This window comes from Polypterus senegalus, chromosome 4 (genome assembly GCF_016835505.1).
Source record: "Polypterus senegalus isolate Bchr_013 chromosome 4, ASM1683550v1, whole genome shotgun sequence".
NCBI classification, from domain to species: Eukaryota; Metazoa; Chordata; class Cladistia; order Polypteriformes; family Polypteridae; genus Polypterus; species Polypterus senegalus.
In genome coordinates, this window is record NC_053157.1 from 43,359,307 (window position 1) to 43,383,049 (window position 23,743).

At 35.7% G+C, this 23,743-nt stretch overlaps 1 protein-coding gene across 3 annotated transcripts in view; it reads left to right on the forward strand.

Moving 5' to 3' along the window:
• The window catches only part of vps13a (vacuolar protein sorting 13 homolog A), a 268,114-nt gene that overhangs the window by 46,651 nt on the left and 197,720 nt on the right, over window positions 1-23,743 (forward strand). For all 3 annotated transcript variants that reach the window (XM_039750560.1, XM_039750562.1, XM_039750561.1), the window contains exons 4-13: window positions 1,580-1,675; window positions 2,010-2,111; window positions 5,027-5,136; window positions 5,232-5,291; window positions 8,143-8,202; window positions 10,127-10,207; window positions 11,028-11,085; window positions 14,789-14,916; window positions 20,486-20,592; window positions 22,937-23,108. In XM_039750560.1, the coding sequence (XP_039606494.1) occupies window positions 1,580-1,675; window positions 2,010-2,111; window positions 5,027-5,136; window positions 5,232-5,291; window positions 8,143-8,202; window positions 10,127-10,207; window positions 11,028-11,085; window positions 14,789-14,916; window positions 20,486-20,592; window positions 22,937-23,108 (974 nt within the window). The remainder of the gene's footprint in view (window positions 1-1,579; window positions 1,676-2,009; window positions 2,112-5,026; window positions 5,137-5,231; window positions 5,292-8,142; window positions 8,203-10,126; window positions 10,208-11,027; window positions 11,086-14,788; window positions 14,917-20,485; window positions 20,593-22,936; window positions 23,109-23,743) is intronic.

Here is a 23,743-nt window from a genome sequence, read left to right on the forward strand (position 1 = left end):
TTATTTCCTTTTCTCGCATGTCATTTGACAGTTCTTTTGCTTTCTCCATAGCTTGGTATCCAGCAAAGTCAGTGCAGCTCTTTTGAATATAAATTGACTATTTTTATGCAGGCAAACACTAATTACAATCAGAGGTTATAGGTGTTGGCACTCTTTGAACCTGTGTGTATAATATCAGCCCCAACATTCAAGGATATGTAAACTTTTGAGTAGGCCCATTTGGGTGGTTTTAGTTACCATTATGATTTAAAAAGGGCATATGCAATAATGCTATAATAAATTGTTTCACCTGAGCACACTCCCTGATTTAAAAGGAAAGCTTTCTGCATGAGTACTTATTTTCTAAACAATTGTCAATATTTCACAAATTCTCCCAGAACAACTGTAAAAGTTCACAGCAGAATATGATCTCTGAATAGACACAATAGAACACAAATTGAGCATGTATTCTTTCACATATTTTATAGTACTGTATTATCTACCTTAAAAGTTTATCAAACATGATATGCTTTTGCATGTCCTTTTCCGTACTGTATTTCTCAATAATCTTTCTAGGGTAGTTATGTTAGTTACCTGAGTTTTCATAACCAATCAGAACTCGCTTAGTAGCTCCTTTTCTTCTACCTCCAAGACCCTGACAGAACTGTGTTAATTCCACAAATTTGAAACTTTGCAATTCACTCATTTTCTCTTGTGAATGTGGAACCTCGGACCACAAACCAATTGCAAACACCAGTTGAACTAATTGTGCAGTTGAAGTAATTGTCCTAAACATTGATTTGCAATTAGAAACATTAAAATGTAAAAGAAGCTTACAAAAAGTGTGCATATTATAAAGCAGTTCAGAGAAATAATACAAACTAAAACAAGTTTAAAAATTCGTACAAAGAACAGTAACACCAATTTTCTATAAAGATGATGTGTTCTGTTGTAGGCTGCTCCCTTTCGACTGTTGCTTACAGATGTGAATTACATTTATAAGCTTGGACTATGTAAGTGATTGTGGATGTTTGTTTATTGGGAGAGGTATGGACTTTTTAAGAAAGGCGTGCTCTACTCTAACTGGAAGAGACCTCAAAGTTTTTCATAACATTTGGCAAAAAAAAAAAACAAAACAAACTAGCTGTTCACCACCCAGGCTACAGCTTTGTAATCATAAGTTGTAGACTGTTTATTACCTAACATTAGTTCAGCTCATTCAAAAAGGTTTATCTATTTATTTATTTAAAGCCATTATTTTTTAATTAGTTTAGTTAGTTAATGCTGTTGTTTTGACCATGAACTGAATCTTGGCTTATGCATTTATTACAATAGAGTGCTGTTATCAGAAAATACAAAGAAGCCTGCAAGAAGTCTGCATAGTATTTTTTTTTTTTTCCTTTTTTTTTTTTTAACACAGATATTTCTTTTGGGTACAGTTTTATCCTCACATGATAGAGATGCACATGTTAGATAAATTGGCAAGTCTAAAATGGTCTGATATGTGTGTGAGCTAGAGTGTGCCCTGGGTGAAATGCTTCCACATTTAGACTTGCTACCCTATGCAAAACTGATATTAATAATTGATTTATCTCCTTAGAAAAGTTGGAACTAAAGATTCCTTGGCAAAACCTCTATACTCAGCCTGTTGAAGCCACCCTCATTGGAGTCTATCTCCTTATTGTACCTACTGCCAGTAAGTACATCTAGAGGTTTAATTGCATACTTAACTGGAGTCAGTTAGTCACAGGTAATGTGTCTGAGAACTCTCAAAGAGGAATTGACAAATTATATTATTTATTTATGCTGAAGTTACTGTATGTTGTGATTACAATTGATGATGAAAGTCTTGATTTGAGGTCATTTTTGATTTCCTTTGTATTTTAAAACGGACACTGCAGTAAATAAATGGCAGAAAACATCCACACAGTTAAAAAAAAAAAAAAATGTTCTTTCATCATCATAAATGATGCTCTCTGCCTATCAAATTATTTAATTTTCATCCTTCTTTAATTCTTGTATTTTTTTAGGTATAAAATATGATTCTGAGAAAGAAGATAAGCAGCTACAAGAAGCTCGTCAAAGAGAGCTGCAGAGAATTGAAGAAACAAAACAGAAAGCAGCAGAAAGAGGTATAGCATTTGCAGATGAAATAAAAGCTATACTGTATGTACAGTATTCAAGTAATAATTAAGTTGTTGCCTTCTGTCAGCCATTTCGGTTTTCGCATGAAACAGATAATGCAGCTATCATGACAATCCAAATGGGAACAGAGAAATGTATAGAATACTAATGACGCACTTATGAAGTACAAGGTAGGACCCAATAAATTCCTGGAATCAGTCAATAGCAATCTTCAATTAATCTTCAACATCACACTGAACGGCTAAGGTGTGTGTAATAAATCATCAGGAAGAAAATGTCTGAAATAGTGGCATTTGCAACTACAAACACAGTTGCACTGAGACAGTGCACCTACACACACTGCAAGAAGCAATGTGATTCTAGCTTTGCAATTAAAAAATCGTCAGATTTTGCTTTCTGTGACCGTTTTTTACTATTTTTTTTTTTTTTTTGGCCCTGAAATTTAAAATTGAAACTGAAGGGAAGAAAATTTAATACTGGAAGGAATCCAGGAAAATAGTCATAGGAGATTCTAGACACACTAACAAAAGATGAGTACAGGAGTTTCAGGGAACAGAAAAGTGCTGGGATAACTGTATTGCATCTCAAAGGGAGTATTTTGACACAAATGGAGTTGCATTAAGTTATATAAGGGTTTGTTTTTTAAATAATTCTGTAAATTTTTGGTGGGCGTACCTTCTCATATAATGATTATTTAGCTCTGTGTTTAAATTCATTATTCCGGAGCAAGTCAAATATGTAAGCCATTACAATTTCTTAAGGGACATTGGCAGTGTAATCAGAAGACAGTAATGCAAAAATTTAAGGAAAGCAAAAGATGGTAGTAAGCTTCTAGACAACAGTAAAATCCTATAAATACACATTTTAATACATTTTAATGAGATGGTAAAGGCTGGTTTGACTATTGGAAATATTTTAAAACAATATGAAATAATATTTTTTTTCTAATTAGAGAAAAATGTCATATAAAATTAGGAAAAAATTAACAATCGAACATTTTTTGAAAGCTGCCACTTTCATGCTGCTAAATAAGCCCCTAAGGCTCCTATGGACAGTTTTCTAGGATTTTTTTTTCCTTTTTATCTGAGGTGGCATAGTAGTGTAGTTTTTTTTATCAAATATCCTGGGTATGTTTTCTGTGTATGTGTGTGTGCTTTTTTTAGATTAATTAACAGTTGTAAAGTGTCTATTTATGAGTGATTGTATGAGTGCCTGTGATGTGCTGGTTCCTGCAACCTAGTATAAGAAAAGGCAAAAAATTATATGGACAACAAATTATTTTTCCTTTTCAATAGTTTTTTTCCTTTATTTTTTTTTTCTATAGTAAACATGCCCAGTTTCTGATGTGTCTCACAGTGGACCTGAATTTATGTTTTTGGAAAACATTCTATTTAAAGACATGTACAAAAATAAGCAGATGTTATTGTACTATCCAGAGTTAAAATGGGGAAAAAACATATTAAGCTAAACTTTCATAACATATATTTATGTTATTGATTACTTCCTTTCAAGATGTTCAGAGCAACTTATTGCTTGATTTTATCCAAGACATGCAGAAATGAGTCTAGTGTTACAAGCCATTTTTTCATTCATTTGGGTTTTCGGGTGATAACAGCCTATACTGCCTTTGTTTTCATTGGTCTGTGAAGTGCTTTCTTCTTAAATGCATTCAACCTTTTCCATAGTTTAATACATACAGAAATATTAAGAGGTTTGTAGATATTAAATGAGTAAATTGCAATCATATCTACAAGAATAAGTCCTTACATTGTCTTACTTGGCAGTTTGGTATTTTTATACCTTGTTTTGAAGAACATACACAATTATGTTATTCTTTACTGGAATACTTAGTGAATGACAGTAAACATGATTACCTTGCAGTTTATCTTATCTAGACTAAATTAATAAAAAATAAACTAAAGTGTGTGGTAATCAAAAATAATATCAAGAAATTACTACTTTAAGCTAAATAACTTTGTCTGAATGCTGTTTTAACTAGAGTAAGTAAAGCTTTCCATCTTTCATTCAAACTATATCTGAATATGCACAAACTAATTGTTTCGGAGCATGTACAATTTCAGTTTATGCTTTTCTCTATGGGATGTTACATTCCTGGGAGCCAAACTGTTAAAGGAACCGTTTAGTTCATTTATTAGATGTTTGTGTGTACATCCTTTTAATAAACTGTGCATAGCTTCAGACATGTCACTATAATGTTAATAACTTAAGCCATCTATCGTGAACCAATTTAATACCCTTTTTAGAGGCACAGGGAGAAGATGCATCACTAGATAGAACACAAGTCCATGAGAGCGCACATACATGTATATGCCGGCATGCACTCATCTTGAAATATTTTAGAGTGGTCAGTTATTCTAATGTCTTTGGAATGTAGCAGGAAACTGGAATATCAATATAAAATAAACACAGTGTCATGCACCCTTTTTAAGTACCAAATGCCTGGGATTTAAACCCTCAATTGTGAGACACCAATGCTAAACACTTTTATACCACTACCACCCTATAAGTTAGTTAATCATTGATTTAACCATTTTCCTAATTTCAGCCCTCATTTTAAAGTATACACTCTGTGATGGATTGGCTGCCTGTCTCCAGGGATTGTTCCTGCCTTACACTTTATACTTGCTGGGATAGGCTCCAGCTTCCCTGTGACCCTGCTAAGGATAAAGTGGGTTTAGAAAATAGATGGATGGATTTTAAAGTACCCATTTCAGGACATTTACTCCAGTAGGTTTCCTATGAAGCTTATATGCCTAGGTGGGCTTGTGTAGACTTGAACTCTGAAATATTGGCAGACCCACTGATAGCTGGGTAATGGTTTTTCCTGTGTAATGCTAATGTGCTTATTATGAGTCAATAAGTATGTTGTATAATTTTGCAGAAAACCCAAAGCAAGAAAAGCAGGACACATTTGTTGAAAAGTTAGTGACACAGGTTATCAAGAACCTACAGGTGAAAATCTCAAATATCCACATTCGATATGAAGATGATGTAAGTGTTTATAGAAATTTACAATTAGTAACCATATATTGAATACATTTTAAACAAATGCAACTTGTTAATGTCATAAATTATTATTTTTTTAGGTGACTAACCCAAAAATACCATTGTCCTTTGGTGTTTCACTTCAGAACCTCAGTCTTCAGGTATATTTTATGTGCCTTTTCATCTCACCTATTTGGAAAGTTTATAACTTTTACTGGCATGTGGTAGAGGAATGTGAGGATGTAATTTATTTATTTATTTTGAAAGCCTGCTCCTGCCCAGAGAGCTTACTACAGTCTTTGCCTGCAGCTCTGAAATTATATACCATTCTACAGAGTATCCTGCCAGAGTACATGTCTTTATGTGTTAATTAAATTCAATAAATAATAAAGAGACAGAGTCATATGGTGGGTTATCCTAACAAATTGGCAGATTGTTTTTGGAAACTTGTCACTTTTGTGTTTAGTTTTGTACCTTGACAAAGGTGCATGTAATGACAGAGACCTGAAGTGCCTAACTTAAAGCTATTGTGCATTAAAACCTTTTAACTTTGTGCAGTATTACAGAAAAACAAATGGCATCTGGAGGGTTTTTTTCATCATTTTTTCAACAATCACAAAGAACTGCCATATATGAGATTTTATTTTTATTAACTTTGGATTTTAAGTCTTCATTTTTAGATCCTTTTCTAGCTTATTCTAGGTACCACACAATATGATAGAAGCATATTTTTTTTCCATCTTGCCTGCATTTTCAGTATCATGCACCATAACGCAAAATACAGGCAAGATCGAAAAAAAAAAAAACGTTTAAATGGTATAGCGTTTTGAAATAGTGACGTTTTTATGTATGAATGTGTGTGTGCTTGTGTGAGAGAGGCAATGACAAATTTGAAATCTCATTCAAGTAATTACTGGAATAAGAAAATAAACACTTCCGCAAAAGTATAACGAAATAAGTGTGCTTTTATTCAGCAATAACCTGAATAACAAAAAATTCAAGTGACAACAAGATACCAAGAAGACATGATTCACCAGCGTTTGTGTGTCTGCTTAAATGCCTTCAGCGACATCTTTTACAGGTAGCAAAACTATACACCGACTGTTACAGACTGAAATCAAAGGCTTCTTCTTTTTGGGCGCATACACTGTCAGCATGACACTGCCTGATCTAAACACTTGCGTGGTGAATTGCTCGCGTACTGAAGTGACTTTAGCTGCAGGTGGAAGTCCCATTTTACTTTTGATGCCAAGCAGAGTTGCGTTGCAGCAGTCTATTAGCCAGCAAAAGTGCTGTGAAGAAGCAGTCTTTTACGGATCTGCCTTTGTCCAGAAACCGCTTCATAAACTTTATGACCAGAGACTCGGAAAGTCTTTGCCCTGGGTTGTAACTAAAAACACAGTTTTCAACAAAACATTGCCAGTTGTCCAAAATCGCAGAAATTCTGTCATTTTTCACATGTTCTACACGGGTATCTTTGTTGTCAAAGTGCAAAGTCTAATGGTGGTTAGGGGACATCGTATCTTTGATTGCACAGCACCAATTGGTGTCATCGCTGCTCTTGTGAAAAGAATGGAGATAAATGCCATCAACTCAGATAGGGAGAGAGGCAAGTTTGTTGTACCACATGAACATCACTGACGGAATAAAACTGAATAATAAAAAAGTGCTAACTTTTACAAGTAGCCAAAATGTACAGTGGGCATTACAGACTAAAATCAATTGTATGTTTTTATTATATTATAGTAATAATATTAATAATGGCAGCTCACCACTCAAAACGCGGAGCGCCCGGTCTTGAACCCAATACCTTTGGGTTATAAGGCAGTAGTTGTTACCTCTGCATTATTCAAGAATACATATCAAGTTCATGTCAATTGACATTTGAGCTGGGATTTTTAACTCATTGACAGCAACATGTAAATCGAATTTTTTTTTTTTCTGTGCTTGGCAGTTCCTCTCATCCTGCACTTACATAGATCATTTTAGGCACAGAACACACATGAAATTTATGTATTCCAAATAACGATATATTATTTTCCCTATACAAGTCCAGGCACCTCACTACCAGATAAAGAGCTCACCTGAGTTCTGAGAATTTTGCAACAGACCCAGCTCCGTTGGTGAGGGGGATGAGATGGCCGGCTACTTGCCGACGGAGAGGTGTGAAGGAATTTAAGGTGGCCTGGGATTACAAGTTTTTTCGTAGGCTTTAGGGATTCTAGTGTTAAGGGAGTGGATGTCAAGGTAGTGCATTCCTACAAGTACTTGGAGGTCTACATCAATGACAGGCTGGGCTGGTCTTGTAACAAAGAGGAACTGTATAAGAAAGGGTATAGAAGTTTATTTTTTTCTTAGGAGACTGTATTCCTTTAATGTGGTCAATGACATCCTTCACAATGTCTACAACTCTGTGATGGCCAGTGTGATTTTCTACGCTGTGGTGTGTTGGGCTGGTAACATCACTTCAAGAGAAGACCATCGAATCATCAAGCTAAATAAAAGATTAAGCTCAGATATGGGGCACACTGTGAACCCCCTGGAGGTAATAGCAAAGAAGAGAAGAAAAACAAAGCCGAGTGCCATTATGAGCAATGCTACACATTATCCCTCTGACACGCTAACACTGAGTATTTTCAGCCAAAAAATTATTAAGAAGATGTGTGTCAGCAAATGTTGCTGAGGCCCTATACAAACAGCATTACACCTGTGTAATGCCTCACTGTGACTCCCAAATGAGGTTTTTTTTTTTTTTTTCCTTTTTAGTCCTTCTAGTGTTTGTTTATAGTGTGTGTGTGAGTATTACTGTATTTATCTATTTATTTATTTAGAGAGCTTTTTCATGAAGCCAAAGTTTCCCCAGGGACAAATTATCTATCTATGAAAAAAAACAAATTTAACATGATCTGCAGTAAAACATCCCTTTATACTTAGAAATAAAAATTGTATATTCAAAAACATGCAGTATGTTAAGGTGCATTTTTACTAATATTTACTTTGCTTTATATACAGACTGCAGATGCAAGCTGGAATCCATGTGTTCTTGATCAAACAGCCAAGTTGTTCTTTAAGGTAAGTAATAGAGTTTCCCACACTTGAAGAGTTGTGGAATGAATTGCCTTGGTAAAGTAAAGGTTATCTCATCTTCATATGGCTTTGGGATGCATTGTTTTCCAGTTATTTCAACGTGATACATGACAAACCTCACGCCAACTGTATAAGTGGAGATGTAGGCAAAGTTCACACGATATGAACAAACAAGCATCATTTTTTTTCTGGACAGTGTCATGCTTTGCTTGCCACACATGCTGCAGTTCTGCACAAAAGAACCCTCATTCTCTGCAGATCCTTCCAGAGATTTTCTGGAACTTTATCATAAGATATTTGTAATTCTCTTTTGTAACTTAATGGTACTAAAATATATTATTTACAATTCTCCTTTACTATTTACAAATCTAAAAAGACATTTCCTTAAAAGTCCAAGTCCACCTGATTTGTCCAACAGAACTACAAATCAGTTGAATAGCAATTAACTGTTAGTTGCTTCAAGAAGTACCCTTTTTTCTGATGCTTTCCTACACTTAAGAGCTAACCAAGCTTATTTTAGGAAAACATTATGGGAGAATTAAACAGGAATCATGATGAACCTGTATATAGTATCAAGGCAAACTTGGCTTTCATTTTCATGCAGATAGTGAATTAAAATATTGAAAGTTCACCACCAGTGTATGTGGTTTGATCGACCTACAGAATGAGATGAATTAAAAATATAGGATGAATTTATTCATTTTGTTTTTTGTGGGTGGAGTGGTGCCTCTGAGGCTAGTGATCTGTACTGGCAATCGGAAGGTTGCCGGTTTGAGTCCTTTAAATGCCAAAAGGGACTCTGCTCTGTTGGGCCGTTGAGCAAGGCCCTTAAGCTGCAATTGCTCCATCCTGAGTATGACGTTAATCTGCATCCAGGCCTGCATGTAGGCCCTCCAACCTGCAGGGAAAAACTTGGGGGTTGGTGTCAGAATTGGCACTCCGGCCACCATAAATAAAAACCTCACACTGGTTCCACTCCATCTGAACTAGTGTGGTGCTGAGGTGTCACCCGTTGCATGGCTACACTCGAGTCCTAATCTGGATCCTGAGTTGGTTTGTCATTTAGAGGGTGCGGCAATGCACTGTATCAGCGCGTGCTCCTAACCTCTCTCTTTATGTGGTCCAGCTGCTGTCCAGTTGTGTATGTCTGGTGCTAGGCTTGCTCTGATTGACTTGTACTTAACTAAACTGTTTTATGCAAAAATGTTACATTTGTATCTGTGTGCGTACCTGTATACATTTTTATTTATTTGTATTGCCTACATTGTATGTTGTGTTTTATGTTGATACATTTTATTAAATTAATAATTAAATTAGTTAATGTATTATTTTTGTCCATTGTTTCCAGAGTCCATTTTTTCAAGGTCTTTGCTCTGAGGATGTACTGTTTTTGTTGTTTATTACATTGTCCACATTGTAGTTTTTTTTTTTTTCTTTTGTTTATCATAAATGTTTAATACTGTGAATAATTTTCAATTCATTCATAAGTTCATTTAAAAGTACAGTTATAGAGTTTTTTGCTTTGATGCAGAATCATTCTAGAGAGAATTGTGATGCTTCTGTGAATAAATAGTGAGAATACTGCACCCACTGTAAAAAGGTGACTAGGATGCATAGATACCTTTTAATCATGAAGTTATGTTGGTCTTAGTTAACTATACTATGTTTTCAGTTTAGATAAACTTTTTTTTCTTAAAAGTTTCCTTTTTATGCTGATTTGAATCATATACAAAGGTTTTACAAAGCCATACTATGCAATGCCTTGTAAGGTAAAGTTATTTAAAGGTTGATGGCTATTTCAAAAATTATAAAACTTATACCAGAACAAGATTCTTCAAAAAATGTATAATACATTTAAATATTCATTTTAAAATATAACATGTCTTTTTTTTTTTTTTTCCCTCCATAGCTTGTTCGTCTGGATAATTTGTTTACTTACTGGAATGTAAACTCAGAACTTTATTCTAATCATGTTCCACATGAAGCCCTTGTAAGTTACTAAAATGTACATGCAGAGTTACTGCCTATACAGTTAACTACCTTTATAGTAGAAAAAATAAAATATCATGAATCAAAAAGCGGAAGTGAAACTTGCTTAAACAGGAATAGCTGTAGATGATACTGGAGTATTGTAAAAGCTCCCAACTGGTAAAGAAATAAAAACTATTTTTGCTTTTTTGTAAGCAGTTAGGTGGGTGGTACTACAGTATATCGAATACTCATGATTATGCAATAATTAATTGACTGTAACCAACAGTTGCTGTACCCTTTAAGTAAGCTCGAATATCGGCAACCTTAACTTTTGTTTTTATTTGTTTGTTTGTTTGTTTGTTAGTATAACCACCTGAAAAGGATTTTTTGGTCCCTGTATCGCTTACATTACTTGGTCTGCACTTCTATACCAGTCTCTACACGACTGATTTTGCTTAGAAAATAAAAACTGATTTTATATTTGAGCGGCTGAATTTGATTTTCAAACACATTCATAGTTTTATTTTAGGCAGGTAGGTGTCTTACAGAATCCATATGGATGTTCAGTTCAGTTTCACAGTATTACCCCTATACTATAATTAGTAAGGTCAAGAAATTGAGAAAATAGTGTACAGTACATTACACAATCCACGCCACACAGAGATGGAAGAAGTTTACCTCCAAATATATTACATATAGAAATTTAAGACACGTTTAGTTAAAGTATTGGTTGCACTGTTGAGTCATATGAAAAGATGAGATGTAAGTTGTTATCATTAACTTAAAAGAATTCTGTTATATTAAAAGGTTTTTGGTAATGAGTGTACTTGACTTTTTAGGAGAATTTAAAGCATGGAATTGCCTTGCACAACCTGATTCCAGAAGGTTATGATTTTAGTAAGTATAGAACAATTTTGTTACTAAAGTATTGTTAAAGTTAATTTAAACTTTCAAACACAAGAGTGTGCACAGTTTAGGAATAGTGTGTATTTTTATTTGAATCATTTGTAAACATCAGTTATCAAAATATAGTGTTTTATTCAGCAATTTTTTTTTTTTATCACTATCGGAGATTTGAGTTACAGAATCTTATTAATGTCTACAGAATTGTTTGTAATCTAAGCATATAAAGAGTACCTTTTCCTATTTTTTTCATTTACTTTTCTTATTTTAGTATACAGTACAGTGATCCCTCGCTATATCACGCTTCGACTTTCGCGGCTTCACTCAATCGTGGATTTTATATGTAAACATATCTAAATATATATCACAGATTTTTCGCTGGTTCGTGGATTTCTGCGGACAATGGGTGTTTTAATTTATGGTACATGCTTCCTCAGTTGGTTTGCCCAGTTGATTTCATACAAGGGATGCTATTGGCGGATGGCTGAGAAGCTACCCAATCGGAGCATGTATTACATATTAACTAGAACTCCTCGATGATGTAAGATATGCTTCCCACGTGGTGGTTCGCGTACTTAAAAGCTCTAACAGCACCTGTTGATTTTTGATTGTTTGTTTTCTCTCTCTCTCTCTCTCTCTCTCTCTCTCTCTCTCTCTCTCTGACATTCTCTGCTCTGAGGAGGGGGTGTGAGCAGAGGGGCTGTTTGCACACTGGCCTAGAGCATACGGGCGCTCCTCTAAAAAATGCTGAAAGACTACCTTCACATTGCTCCCTTACTTGCGGCTGCTTTGTCGGGTGGTGCGTCGCATACTTAAAAGCACCTGTTGATTTTTTGATTGCATTTTTCTCTCTGTCTCTCTCTCTCTGACATGCTCTGCTCCCGACGCGCACTCCTTTGAAGAGGAAGATATGTTTGCATTATTTTAATTGTGAGACGGAACTGTTATGTCTGTCTTGTCATGGAGCACAGTTTAAACTTTTGAAAAAGAGACAAATGTTTGTTTGTAATCTTTTAAAGTCCCTGTCTCTACAACCTCCTGTGTTTCTGTGCAAATCTGTGACACATGCGTGACAATATAAAAATAACAATATAAACGTATGGTTTTTACTTTGCAGATTTTCACCTTTCGTAGGGGATTCTGGAACGCAATCCCCGCGATCGAGGAGGGATCACTGTAATATGTATAAACAATTTCTGTACAATACATTTTTTTTTTTTTACATATAAATGTTTTTCTTTTCATTATAAAGTAGGGGATGCTTTGGGGCCCTGATTGTTGTGGTCTCAATATTGATTAAATCAGTGAATAACTAATTCTGTATTTTAAAAGTGCAGGTAATGTATTGTGTTCTTTTTGGTATTACCATAACACTAATGCTTCAGTTCTGAATAGTGTCAGAGGAAAGCTTTTAATGTACCTCTCCATTGATTGAAGTTTCCTTCTTTCTACAGCAGGCTTCATTATGGAACATTTATTTAACCAAATCTTGTGTAGTTAGCAGTGCTGTCATTTGAATGAGTAATAGAATTCATGTGATTGTATATTCCTTCCGTGAAAAAACCCTGAATGCTGCTGAGGGTTGTGTTGGTGTTACCAGTGTTCCCAGAAGGAGGTGTTTCATCTCGCAGGGTACTCTGGATATCATCAAGAGGAGTTGCAGTGCACGGCTTGATGGCAACTCCGGTCTGTACCGGGAACTGTGAGGTCTCTGAGGGTAGATGAGAAATGTTACAGGAATCTGTGAGCAAGTGACACACCATCTATGGTCTAGTGACCCTTACAGAGGAACAGAGGAATTGAAGCATTATGTACATCCATATCTGTTCCTTGGAGAGTCACAATCAGAGTGACTGATGGAACAGTCCTTATGAATGACACAGCAATTCTGACCCACTGGGCTGGCTACCTTGAGCAGCCCGTTTAAAGCTGATCCTCCGGCTAGGACATTTATCTCTGGGTCCATGGTTCCTGAGGCAGAGCCTTCTATTAGCTGTGAACCACCCAATCTCACTGAGATTGTAGAGGTGGTGAACCAGCTGAGGGTAGGGAAGGCTGCAGGGGTCTGTGGTAATCGGGGTGAACTTCTCCAGGCTGGTTGTAAGGTTGTCCTCCTGGCATTGCAAGCAATCTTTTTCTTTCATTTGGGAGACAGGCATCGCTCCAACAGACTGGAAAATGGGACTTGTTGTCCCTGTCTGGAAAGGGAAGGGTGATCGCCTCTATTGTGACAACTACACGGGGATAACACTGCTCTCGATGCCGGGTAAGGTCCTTGCTAGGGTCATCCTAAATAGGATCCGTGATCACTTGCTCACCTGCCAGCTGCTGGAATGGTCTGGTTTTACTCTAAGAAGTCTACCATCAACAGCATTCTGGCACTGAGGGTTCCCATAGAGCGTAAACGTGATTATCGGCAGAGTTTCTTTACACCCTTTGTCGATTTTCGTAAAACGTTCAACTTGGTTCATCAAGCCGCCCTGTGAGACATCATTAGACTTTGTGGGATCACCTCAAGCTTGCTGGATATTATGGCTAGCCTGTACACTGGTACCGTGAGTGCTTTGCAGAGTGGAGGCAGAACCTCTGCATTTTTCCCAGTTGATTGTGGTATTCATCAAGGAGGTGTTGTTGCTCCTACTTAGTTCAGTGCTTGCATGGACTGGGTGTTGGACAGGGTCATGGGGTCCAGCGGCTGTGGGACATCTGTTGGTGAAGAAAGATTCACTGATGTTAACTTTGCTGGCGATGCTGTTATCTTTGTGGAGTCAATGTAGGCTCTGATTGGGGCTCTCGAGAGACTGAGTGAGGAGTCTGAGTGTCTGGGCTTGCGAGTGTCCTGGATAAAAACCAAGATCTAGGCCTTTAATGACCTCTTGGGCACAGCCATCAGCAGTGTGTTTGTCTGCAGGGAGAGTGTCGACCTTGCCGAGAGGTTTACTTAGCTTGGCAGTGACATTCTTGTCTCTGGTGACTCTTCCTGTGACGTCAGTAGATGGATTGGGAGAACTTCGGGAGTTTTGAGGCTGTTGGAAAGGGTCCTGGTGCTTCTGTCTTACTATATGGTTGTGAGACAAGGACGCTATCCTGTGATCTGAGACTAAGGTTAGACTCCTTCGGTACTGCGTCTCTTCTGAGAATCCTTGGGTACCACTGGTTTGACTTCGTGTCGAATAAGCAGTTGCTCGCGGAGTCTCGAATGAGGCACATTACCTGCGTTATGAGGGAGCGTCAGTTACGGCACTGTGGCCATGTGGCGCGATTCTCAGAAGGTGATCTGGCTTGCAGGATCCTCATCGTTGAAGACCCAAGTGGCTGGACCAGGCCAAGGGGACACCCACGTAACACCTGGCTGCAGCAGATAGATGGTTATTTTCTGAAGGGTGGAACTGGACCACGTGTCTGCCTGGGGGGATTGCTGACCAGGATCCTGAGATGTTCTGTCACGTGGTGGGTGTGGCAAAGCGCTGTACCAGTGCATGCTCCCCAACCTGATCTGACCTGATCTCATTGAATATTGTAATCTCAGTCCTCAGCAGTTTACTGCATCCATCTATCCATTTCCTTCATAATTTTATACTTTGTGTGTAATAAAATCTGCACCTTTAAAATTCAATTTACATGTATAATTACATCCTTTTTATTGGGTTCAGTATGAAAGTTGAATTATTAATGTCTTCATGCTTTTGTTTTAAAGTTTTTCGTCCCATTTCTGCCAAAGCGAAACTTAAGATGAACCCTCGCTCAGATATTGACTTTTCTTCACCCAAAGTGGACTTACAAGTGAACCTGCAGGATATTGCCATAGAGCTCAGCAGACCACAGGTGATTTATTACTTTGAAATTTATATTTTCCTTAATTTAAAATTGGATGTCTGTGTATTACTTTTGCAGCCTATTATTCATTAAAATATTTTTCTTCAAATCATGTCTTTTAAGAATTTTATTTTTTTTTTGTGGATCAAAATGTCTAGTCTTGGATTCATCTGCTGTTATTTGTATGAAGCTATTCAGTTCTCTGACACTGAAACATGAATGTATACGACAATCAGTGTTAGTATTGTAGCAAAAAATGAGGACTGCTTTATGTATATTATGTAAGTTTTGGGTTTCCTCAGTGTAATTTTCATGTTAGTGCTGTCAATTTTATAATTTTCATTTTATTGTTGTTGAAGTGTTAATATACTGTATGTGTTTAGTTTCAGAGGTATATTGCGTTATTTTTTCCTTAATCGTATATAGTGCATGCATTTTTTGACACCCCTTGGTTTGTGTATGGGAAGCTGTGGTAGTCCTGGTGAGGTTGCCATCCTTTTTTTTTTTTTTTTAAAATCTGTAACTTCAAAGATTGTCTTTAAATCACCCATTTTTTTAAATAAATAAAATGTTCAGTTTTTACATACAAGTAATCATATATTAATGTAGTTATACATGGGAGCATTGTTCCTTAACCTGTACAATCCAAAAAACAGATGCAAGGGAACAAAAAAAAAAAAGTCTCCGTGCTCAGATGGGCTTGAATTCCACCACAGTCTCATAAGAGGGCATTCTATAATTTATCTATATCAGTAGGAAGAAGAGTTTTCAAAAAAATGTTTTATTTTTCAATATAGTCCTCTGATAGCTCCAGACTTCTGTTTGACCTTCAAACCAGCATGCAACAGCTGCTAAATGTCTTTATCACTTGAAAATCGCTATGCATGAAGAGATTTCTTTAAAACTTGGAACAGGAAATAATATAAGAGAACCAGGTCAGTGTTGTAGGGTAGATGGTTAAGCTGCTGGAACTCAGATTCTTGGATGGCAGCCTGTGATTGATGTGACATGATGCATAGTTGTGAAGAAACAGCACGCCTACTGTGAGTTTTCCTCATCTTTTCTCCTTGACTGACTCCCTCAAAGTAATCATTGTGTTGGCATCACTCTCCCCGGTTATGGTTATCTTGTGTGGCATGAACTCCAGAAGCAAAAAGTCCTTTAATATCCCAGAAGACAGCTGCTATGACTTTGATTTTTCTGTCTTGAACTTTTTTGGAGATGGGGGATGACTTATGCTTCCACTGCATTGGCTCCATTTTGGAGTCAGGATCTCTGTGAAAGACCTGAGTCTCATCTCCAGTCACCAAACGATGAAAAAAATGAACTCGGTCTTCATGGAGTATCTACAAGTTCCCCTGACCGCACTGGAGCCTCAAGGCATCAGCATTCTTGGAACTCATCTTGCACAGACCTTTGGACAAGTCCAACTTTTCATGAATTATTTTTCAAACTGTACCTGCAGAGATGCCCATTTCTTCAGCTTTTCGGAAAACCTTAATTTTTCTGTCTGACAAAATGAAATCAACTTTCTTGCACATTTCTGTGGAAATTACTTCCATAAGCCATCCAGTGTGAAAGTCATCTTCAATGGACTCTCTACCCCACTTAAACTGCTTGCTCTAAAATCTTATTTTGTAGGGTGATGGGGCAAACTCAACATAAACTGCAGTCATGCGTTCATGAATCTCCTTTTGGCTTTTTCCCTTGTTTTATGAGAAATTTTATCTCTGAACATAGCTCCAAATCTAGCGTTTTCTTACATGATTTGCACGGAGACTCTCCTGACATCTTGTCTCTTGGAATATTAGACTCGCACAGAGCCACAACTGTGCATGAGTAACCTTGAGACGTGTCCCAACATATCCAGACTTGTTTCAACATGCTTGCTACTTCCTTTCATACTCGTGTAGATAAATTATTGAATACTCCTCGTAATTGAAACTTCCATTGAGCCAATTCGTAACAAATCCCAGTCTCCATCTTGTTAAGATGGATTTTTTGCACACCCTCCACCCATAGGAGCAGGCTACACAGCATATTTGTCTCTCACCCATTCTCTCCCTCGCTCTTTCTCTGAGGTCTGGTTCACCAACATTACAAATTTTTTTATTTTAGTGAACTTAGTGTACTACCATATTTAAAAAAAAGAGTTCTAGAAACTGTCAGACAAAGACTGAAGAATGTATAATAAAGAAAAAAGATAAATTTTAACAATTATTAATAATCAAATACACACCTTACATTTTAGTTTAGTTAATATTAATCATCACCAGGAAGCTTTTGTTAATGACATAGTTGCCAGTGTTCGTTAACCTTCATTCTTCCTTTAAAAATAAATATAGTACTGCGCTCCAAACTGGAGCCCTACACTGACAATAAGACCTAATAATAAATAAAGGTATCAACCCTTCACAAGTGATTTTACATTATCTTTTTATTTTATTTTTTTGACCTGAAGTTATGTGTACCTTCAGTTATTTTTACACATTTTGATATTAATTAAATAATTAAATAAAATTATGGAAATTTTAAACTTTCTAATTTTTATTCCTTATCAACCATGGTACCATGTTCTTACATTTAAAAAATAATTAAAAAGCATTTGCTATACATAAGAGAAATTACTCCAACAACATATGCAACTATCAAATCTCCAAATACAATATATATAAGTGGGGAGAGTTAAGAAAAATCTCACATTTGTGTCTAGTAAGAGTTCAGTATTTCACAATGTAAGACTGAAAGAAACAGTGGAACTTCAAAACATTTCAATTCCTAGAAGTGGTACACCAAATAAAAGGAAATCCATGGGCTAGAGATATTACTTGACACTCTTATGATTTTTGTGTCAATTTTTCGCTGTAATTAAGCATTTGCTTTGATTAATAGGCCTAATATTATACAGAGTCACGCAGTGTGACTGCTGTTAGCAGTAACTGAGATTTGAGGTCAAGCTCTGCTTTGCAGCATTGGCTTTGCATTAGCGGGGGCCCTGTCCAGATGGTGCAACATTCTGGGAGGCCTTAACTTAAAGTGAAGGAACCCCTGATATAAGCTTTTCCATTTCTGATGGCAAGAAAGACAAAATTTATTATGGTTGATTTTGATTTAAAACTCTTCCAGATAGTTTAGAGGGCAAAATTGTTGATACTTTTAAATTTAGTGGGGACAAATTTAAATGTCACAAAAGTACAACATCTTTGGTTTATCACTTAAGAGCAAAGCATTAGACCACAAAATCTGTGTCTGAATATAATCCATGAATAAACAACACGATGTATATCATGAAAGAAACAAAAGTTAAAGCATTTAACTGCTGCTATTTGTTACAAAATGGATTGTATCAGAGTGCGGGCCTCTAAATATGGTAAAAGTTACACGAGACATTATTCAGTGAGATCTGACAGTTCTTGCATATTCCCTTCACATAGGAGGTTGGTGTCATATACAGTATTGTGAATTTATATGAAAGGCACATGGCTTCAGATTTTTATGCAGCTAAGAAGTTGTACAGCAGTATCATTCATAGGGGACTGCAGGACATTACTGAACTACCTTGGTCAAACGTGATTAATTGAGTTACATTTTGCAATTAAAAACTTCAATTGTGCCCTACTTCATATACATAGATATTTGAGGTTGGCAGGCTATTAGAAATGTATAAAATTAACCAAAAAAAAATTTAATTTCCATTTTTATATGGAATATGTGTAATCTTTAAATAAATCCCATATGTCATTGACAGTAAGATTTCAAAAATTGACCTGCTGAATTTTCTACATTAAATCTTCATTACTCATAAAAGTATAATCAAGTAGTCCTCCAAGGAACCAGTTGTACCAGGACAAAAGTAGAGCAATTATAACACCAAAATCGCTAAAATAACCGTCACTTGGGAAATCTCTGTAAAATTTGCCTTCCTCACATCAACTGGTTGTTTTGGCCTGCTGCAATCCAGTATGCATGTATGATTCATGTTGCAGCATAAAGCTTTTGCAGTAAAAGGAGAGAAAACAGACATAAGATGAAAACAAAAGTAAATTTGTCATAATTCATGCAGTGTTTGTAGTTACAGTGCTGTACAACTTAACAGTGGTCAATTTATTCTTGTGTTGATCATTAATGTTTGTTGTAAAATATATGTTTGCTCTGACAAAAAAGATGTGGGGGAGTCTGTCATTCTGACGGATATAGTGGAGTAACTCCAAATTTTCCTTCATTGACAGCCCTTCTCTCACTAGAGGAGGAGAAGGCATTAAATGAGGACTTTCTGTGCTATGATTTTAATGGTTTTGTTGTTGAATTTACAAATTTACGATTTCCACAGCAGTCATATTTACTAGTTTGGATGTTTACCACGGTTTTCAGATTTATAAAGGTTTTGTCCTTTGTCCACATTCTTGAGTCTTTTGCCAATGCCTTTGAGTATACAGATAGAATCCCGTTGTAACAAAATTCATTTTTTGTTATAACAGAAATTACTTTATAACGAATACAGGCAGTCCCCGGGTTACGTACGATATAGGAACTCGTAGGTTTGTACTTAAGTTGAATTTGTATGTAACTCAGAAAAGGTACATTATTTTAATAAATGCTATTGTTCATCGACAGTAACCAAGTGCTCTGCCAATGAAGGAGTTTCACCTCTCTCTGACCTTTTTATTATTTCTACTTTATTTTCAATGGTGATGGTTTTTCTCTTCTTTACTGTATCACTAGCACTTGCATCAGATTTGTGTTTCAGAGACATTCTTGAAGGGTGAAGACAAAGGGTTAAGATGAGCTGTTCTGCACAGCACTGTACACAATATCACAGCAGGAAGGCACCCGACACATCTGATGTACTGACAAGAGAAAACTTCTTGCTATGTGTGTAACAGTACAAGCAGGCTTGCTATGGAGAATATATGGAGGGGGCGAGGGGCGGTTCACCACCTGCCCACCAACACAGGTGTTGAAAGATACCTGGGCACCATTCCAGGTTGTCATTCTTAAACTCCAGTTTTTCATAATGAGGTCATTTAAATTGATGACTTGTACCTTACCTTTTGTCTTTGGGATTATCAGGGTGATGGATGGGAGAATGAAAAGCAGTTTTAGCTTAATTTCCTGAAGATACTGCAAATATAACTAATTGGAGAATATTATATAATGTTGTATATAAACGTCTACACATGGAAGTGTGTGTGTCTGTCCGGCCCGGAAGTGAGAGGTGGAGTCGGGGTAAGGGATCCACCTCCAAGGATACGCAAGCGAGGCCAGCACATTGGCGAAATGAAACCTTCAAAGAAAGTCACTCACATAGCCGCTAATACAGAAGCGAGGTGAGCACGCTGACAAAACGAAACCTCCTAGGAGAGAGATGCCCAGAGTAGTCCCTTTCAATTAATTGACATCTCTAAATTTTAATTTTTTTTTGACGATTTCAATAGTTTCTAAGACCCCGGACTTTTTACAGCACTGGCTTACACAGCTAGTTTTATATAATTTTAAAACCCTATAAGAAGCATATTTTGTTCAAAAATTTAAAAAAGTATATTTATTAAAATATATGTTTTCTTTCATTTAATTTTAGTATCACAGTATTTTGGAGCTTCTTGGTTCAGTTGATAGGATGACCCTCAATTTACCTTACCGAAAATACAGACCAGATGTTCCTGTACACTATAATGCAGTATTATGGTAAACCAACTTTTTGTTTTACTATTATTGATTTATGAGGGTTTTTTTTTCTTTTTTAGTCATATTTAGTGTTCATGATCTCAAAGATCTTTACATTGTTCTGCTTCTTAAACAATATAGGTGAACATTTTTTTAGAATGACTGTTTATGGACTGTAATAATAAGAGTTCATGGTTTTGGAGGGCTTAGAAAATTAATGGATTGATGGTTGAATGGTATAAACCTATTAATTAGATTTCTTTCCTTTTGTAATTTATTAGTTTTAAGTATGCTTACTTGACCAGTTTCTCAACTATTAAATAGCCAAAGTATGTATGCCACAAATTAATGTGTAACCGTTTAGATAAAAAATATTTTTTGCTCTTCACCAAGTCTTAGAATATTTTTTAACACCATAAGCACCCTCTGCTTATATTTAGTTAAGTCTGGAGACATGCATATTTTGTTATTTCTGGCTTTATTTTGGAACCTGAGAGGTATTGCTTTGCCAAAAAACTTAATTCCTTTTGAAACAGACTTTTTGTGTTTGTTTTCTACTGTTTAAATTGAAAAAAGAATTATTTCTATGGCATTGCATAATATGTGAACATTTTGTAGTACTTTCTTACCTTGGATTTACTTGTGTTTGATAGTAAATCAATGTTCGTTATAGTAAATATGCTTTTTCAAATAATTGAAACCTGCACAAATACTTTTTCCAATACAGGTTGATGTTAACAAAAAATAGAGCACTGAACTTGATAAGAGTGAATGCAAAATTTTTAAATACCTCAGGATAGATCGGCTGTTCATTGCAGAACACTTGGACATATGTTCAGGCTTGGTCACACTAGACAAATTTGAAGCTGCCAGTCACAACTAGCCTACTGATTTAGTACAATGTGATGTTAAGCAGCACTTTAACAGAGGGAGAATTTTGTAAGAGGTGCAGCTTCACTACAAATATATTTTGGAAGTAAAGTACAGTTAAGAAGGAAAATTATCCTGGAAAGTGTTGCGTTTTCATCAAATTCTTCACTAGGTTTGACTTTTCTCCTCAACAGCACCAAGAATTGATCTATTTAGTAAGCCATCTACCAAAAAACAAAACATGTATAGTGCTTTGCTGATGTGCTGAATGTGTTGTCTGCATCTTTAAGAGCATCATAAAATAAGTCCTAAGAAACATTACAAACAGGAAAGTAGTATGCAGTTTTTTGCATTATTATAAATGAATGTAATGAATAAATCAAACTATTTTAAACAGTTTTGGTAATGAATGGATAAATCACAATATTTGGAAATTTAACAAAAATCCAAAATATCCTTCTGGAAAGTAGGTCCAATATTTGATGAGTAAACTGCTTTCACAGTTTGCAATAAGTACAGGTCATGACATGACTTATTATTGGCTGTTGTTCATGCATACAATATTCATTAAATGGGATAACTCTCTTCCCCCTTCATGCTGTTTTAAACAAAACAATTCATTAGCACACAATGGATAACCTTAATTGAATCATTAGAATCATCTTTATAATATTGCCAATTACAAATTTTGGACACTAAGGACACTGGTGCTATTAGTATACACCTGTGCACTTTTATGTTTGTTTTAAATGCCAGCTTTGGTTGGTCTTTAACAACGATGTATTAATTACAAAGACAAATAACCATTGTATGCAAAATTACATTTATTTTAGTGACTGTAAAATAGACATTTTTATGAGCTTGTTCACAAAAACAGTATTGGGCAATTGGTATAGCATCTCATATAATTTACATCCCCTAATGTTCAACCACGCTAAATAATTGATTATACTATATTATTTGCCTAAGTAATCGATTATCAAAATATTTGTTTGTTGCAGCCCTAGTTTTGATATTGTTGTTGTTCAGTGTTGTCCCCCATTGAAATCTGCTGTGTATATAATTTTGTATTCATTTCCCATAGAAAATGATATTAAATAGTTTTTTACTACAAATAGCAAGTATTAAGTAACAGAAACAGAATTATTCTATAGCCGATTTTTATTTCAGAGTGCTATTGCTTTACTTTCTACAGCACAGTTGTTTGCTTCATTACCTCATAATGTTTTGGAAATTATTTTTTGTGAAGTGTGCATTTTTTTTTTTGTTTTCCTCTTTTGATGTTCTAGTTTATTTTCACAAGTAACAAACATGCATTTAGTGTTGATGTAAATGATAATTTGCTGTCTGAAATGAATGATTGACTTAGGTTTATACATTTTGTTTTCTGTGGGTATTAAGTTGAGCAGGTGTAAAGGTTGGTGAATATTTGACTATACTTGTATCAAGTTAAATTGTATTTGAATAACTATTTTTGGATTTTTACATTTTTTAGGTGGAAATATATTATTACTGGCATTCTGGAGGTTAATGTTAAACCTAGACTTAGGATGTGGTCATGGAAGTACATACATCTGCATCGACAACATGTGAAGGAATACAAAGAAAAGTATAAAAGAAAGATAACAAACAAGGAGCCAAGTGAGCAGCTGTTGAAGTCCCTAATGGTTTGTACAATATTGTATTTAAGAAAAAAAAAATGCAGTTTAAGTATTTATTCATGCACCGGTAATCTTTGTAATCCACTAAGACACTTCATGTTTATTGTCATATGCACATACTAAAAAGTGTGTATAGTAATATTTTTTTTTACTTACACAACCTCTCAGAATATTTAACAGTACTACAAGACTACATCTATACCACAGAAAGTATACATAGCATGCAAAATACAGTTCTATAAAAAGCGTTCTCCTCCTTGGAAGTTTTTACATTTTATTGTTATACAACATTGAATCAAATAATATTTAATTTGGTTTTTTAACTCTCATCAACAGTAAATGACTGTTTATTGTCAAAGTGAACACAGATATCTGAAAAGTGGTCTAAATTAATTAACTTCACCTTCACTGTTTTGTTTAAGTAATATCTACGAGATAAGCAGTCTTTGTCTTTGTTAAAGTTGTGGCCTTTGAGCCATAGTTGGTGCTCCGGTGGCACTGCTGCCTTAAAACAAGTAGACTAAGGTTCAGGTCCCAAGTTTTCTGTGAGTAGAATTTGCATGTTCTCCACGCGTCTTCATGGGTTTCCTCTGGCTGCTCCAATTTCCTCCTATAGTCCAAAGACATGCAGGTTGGGTGGA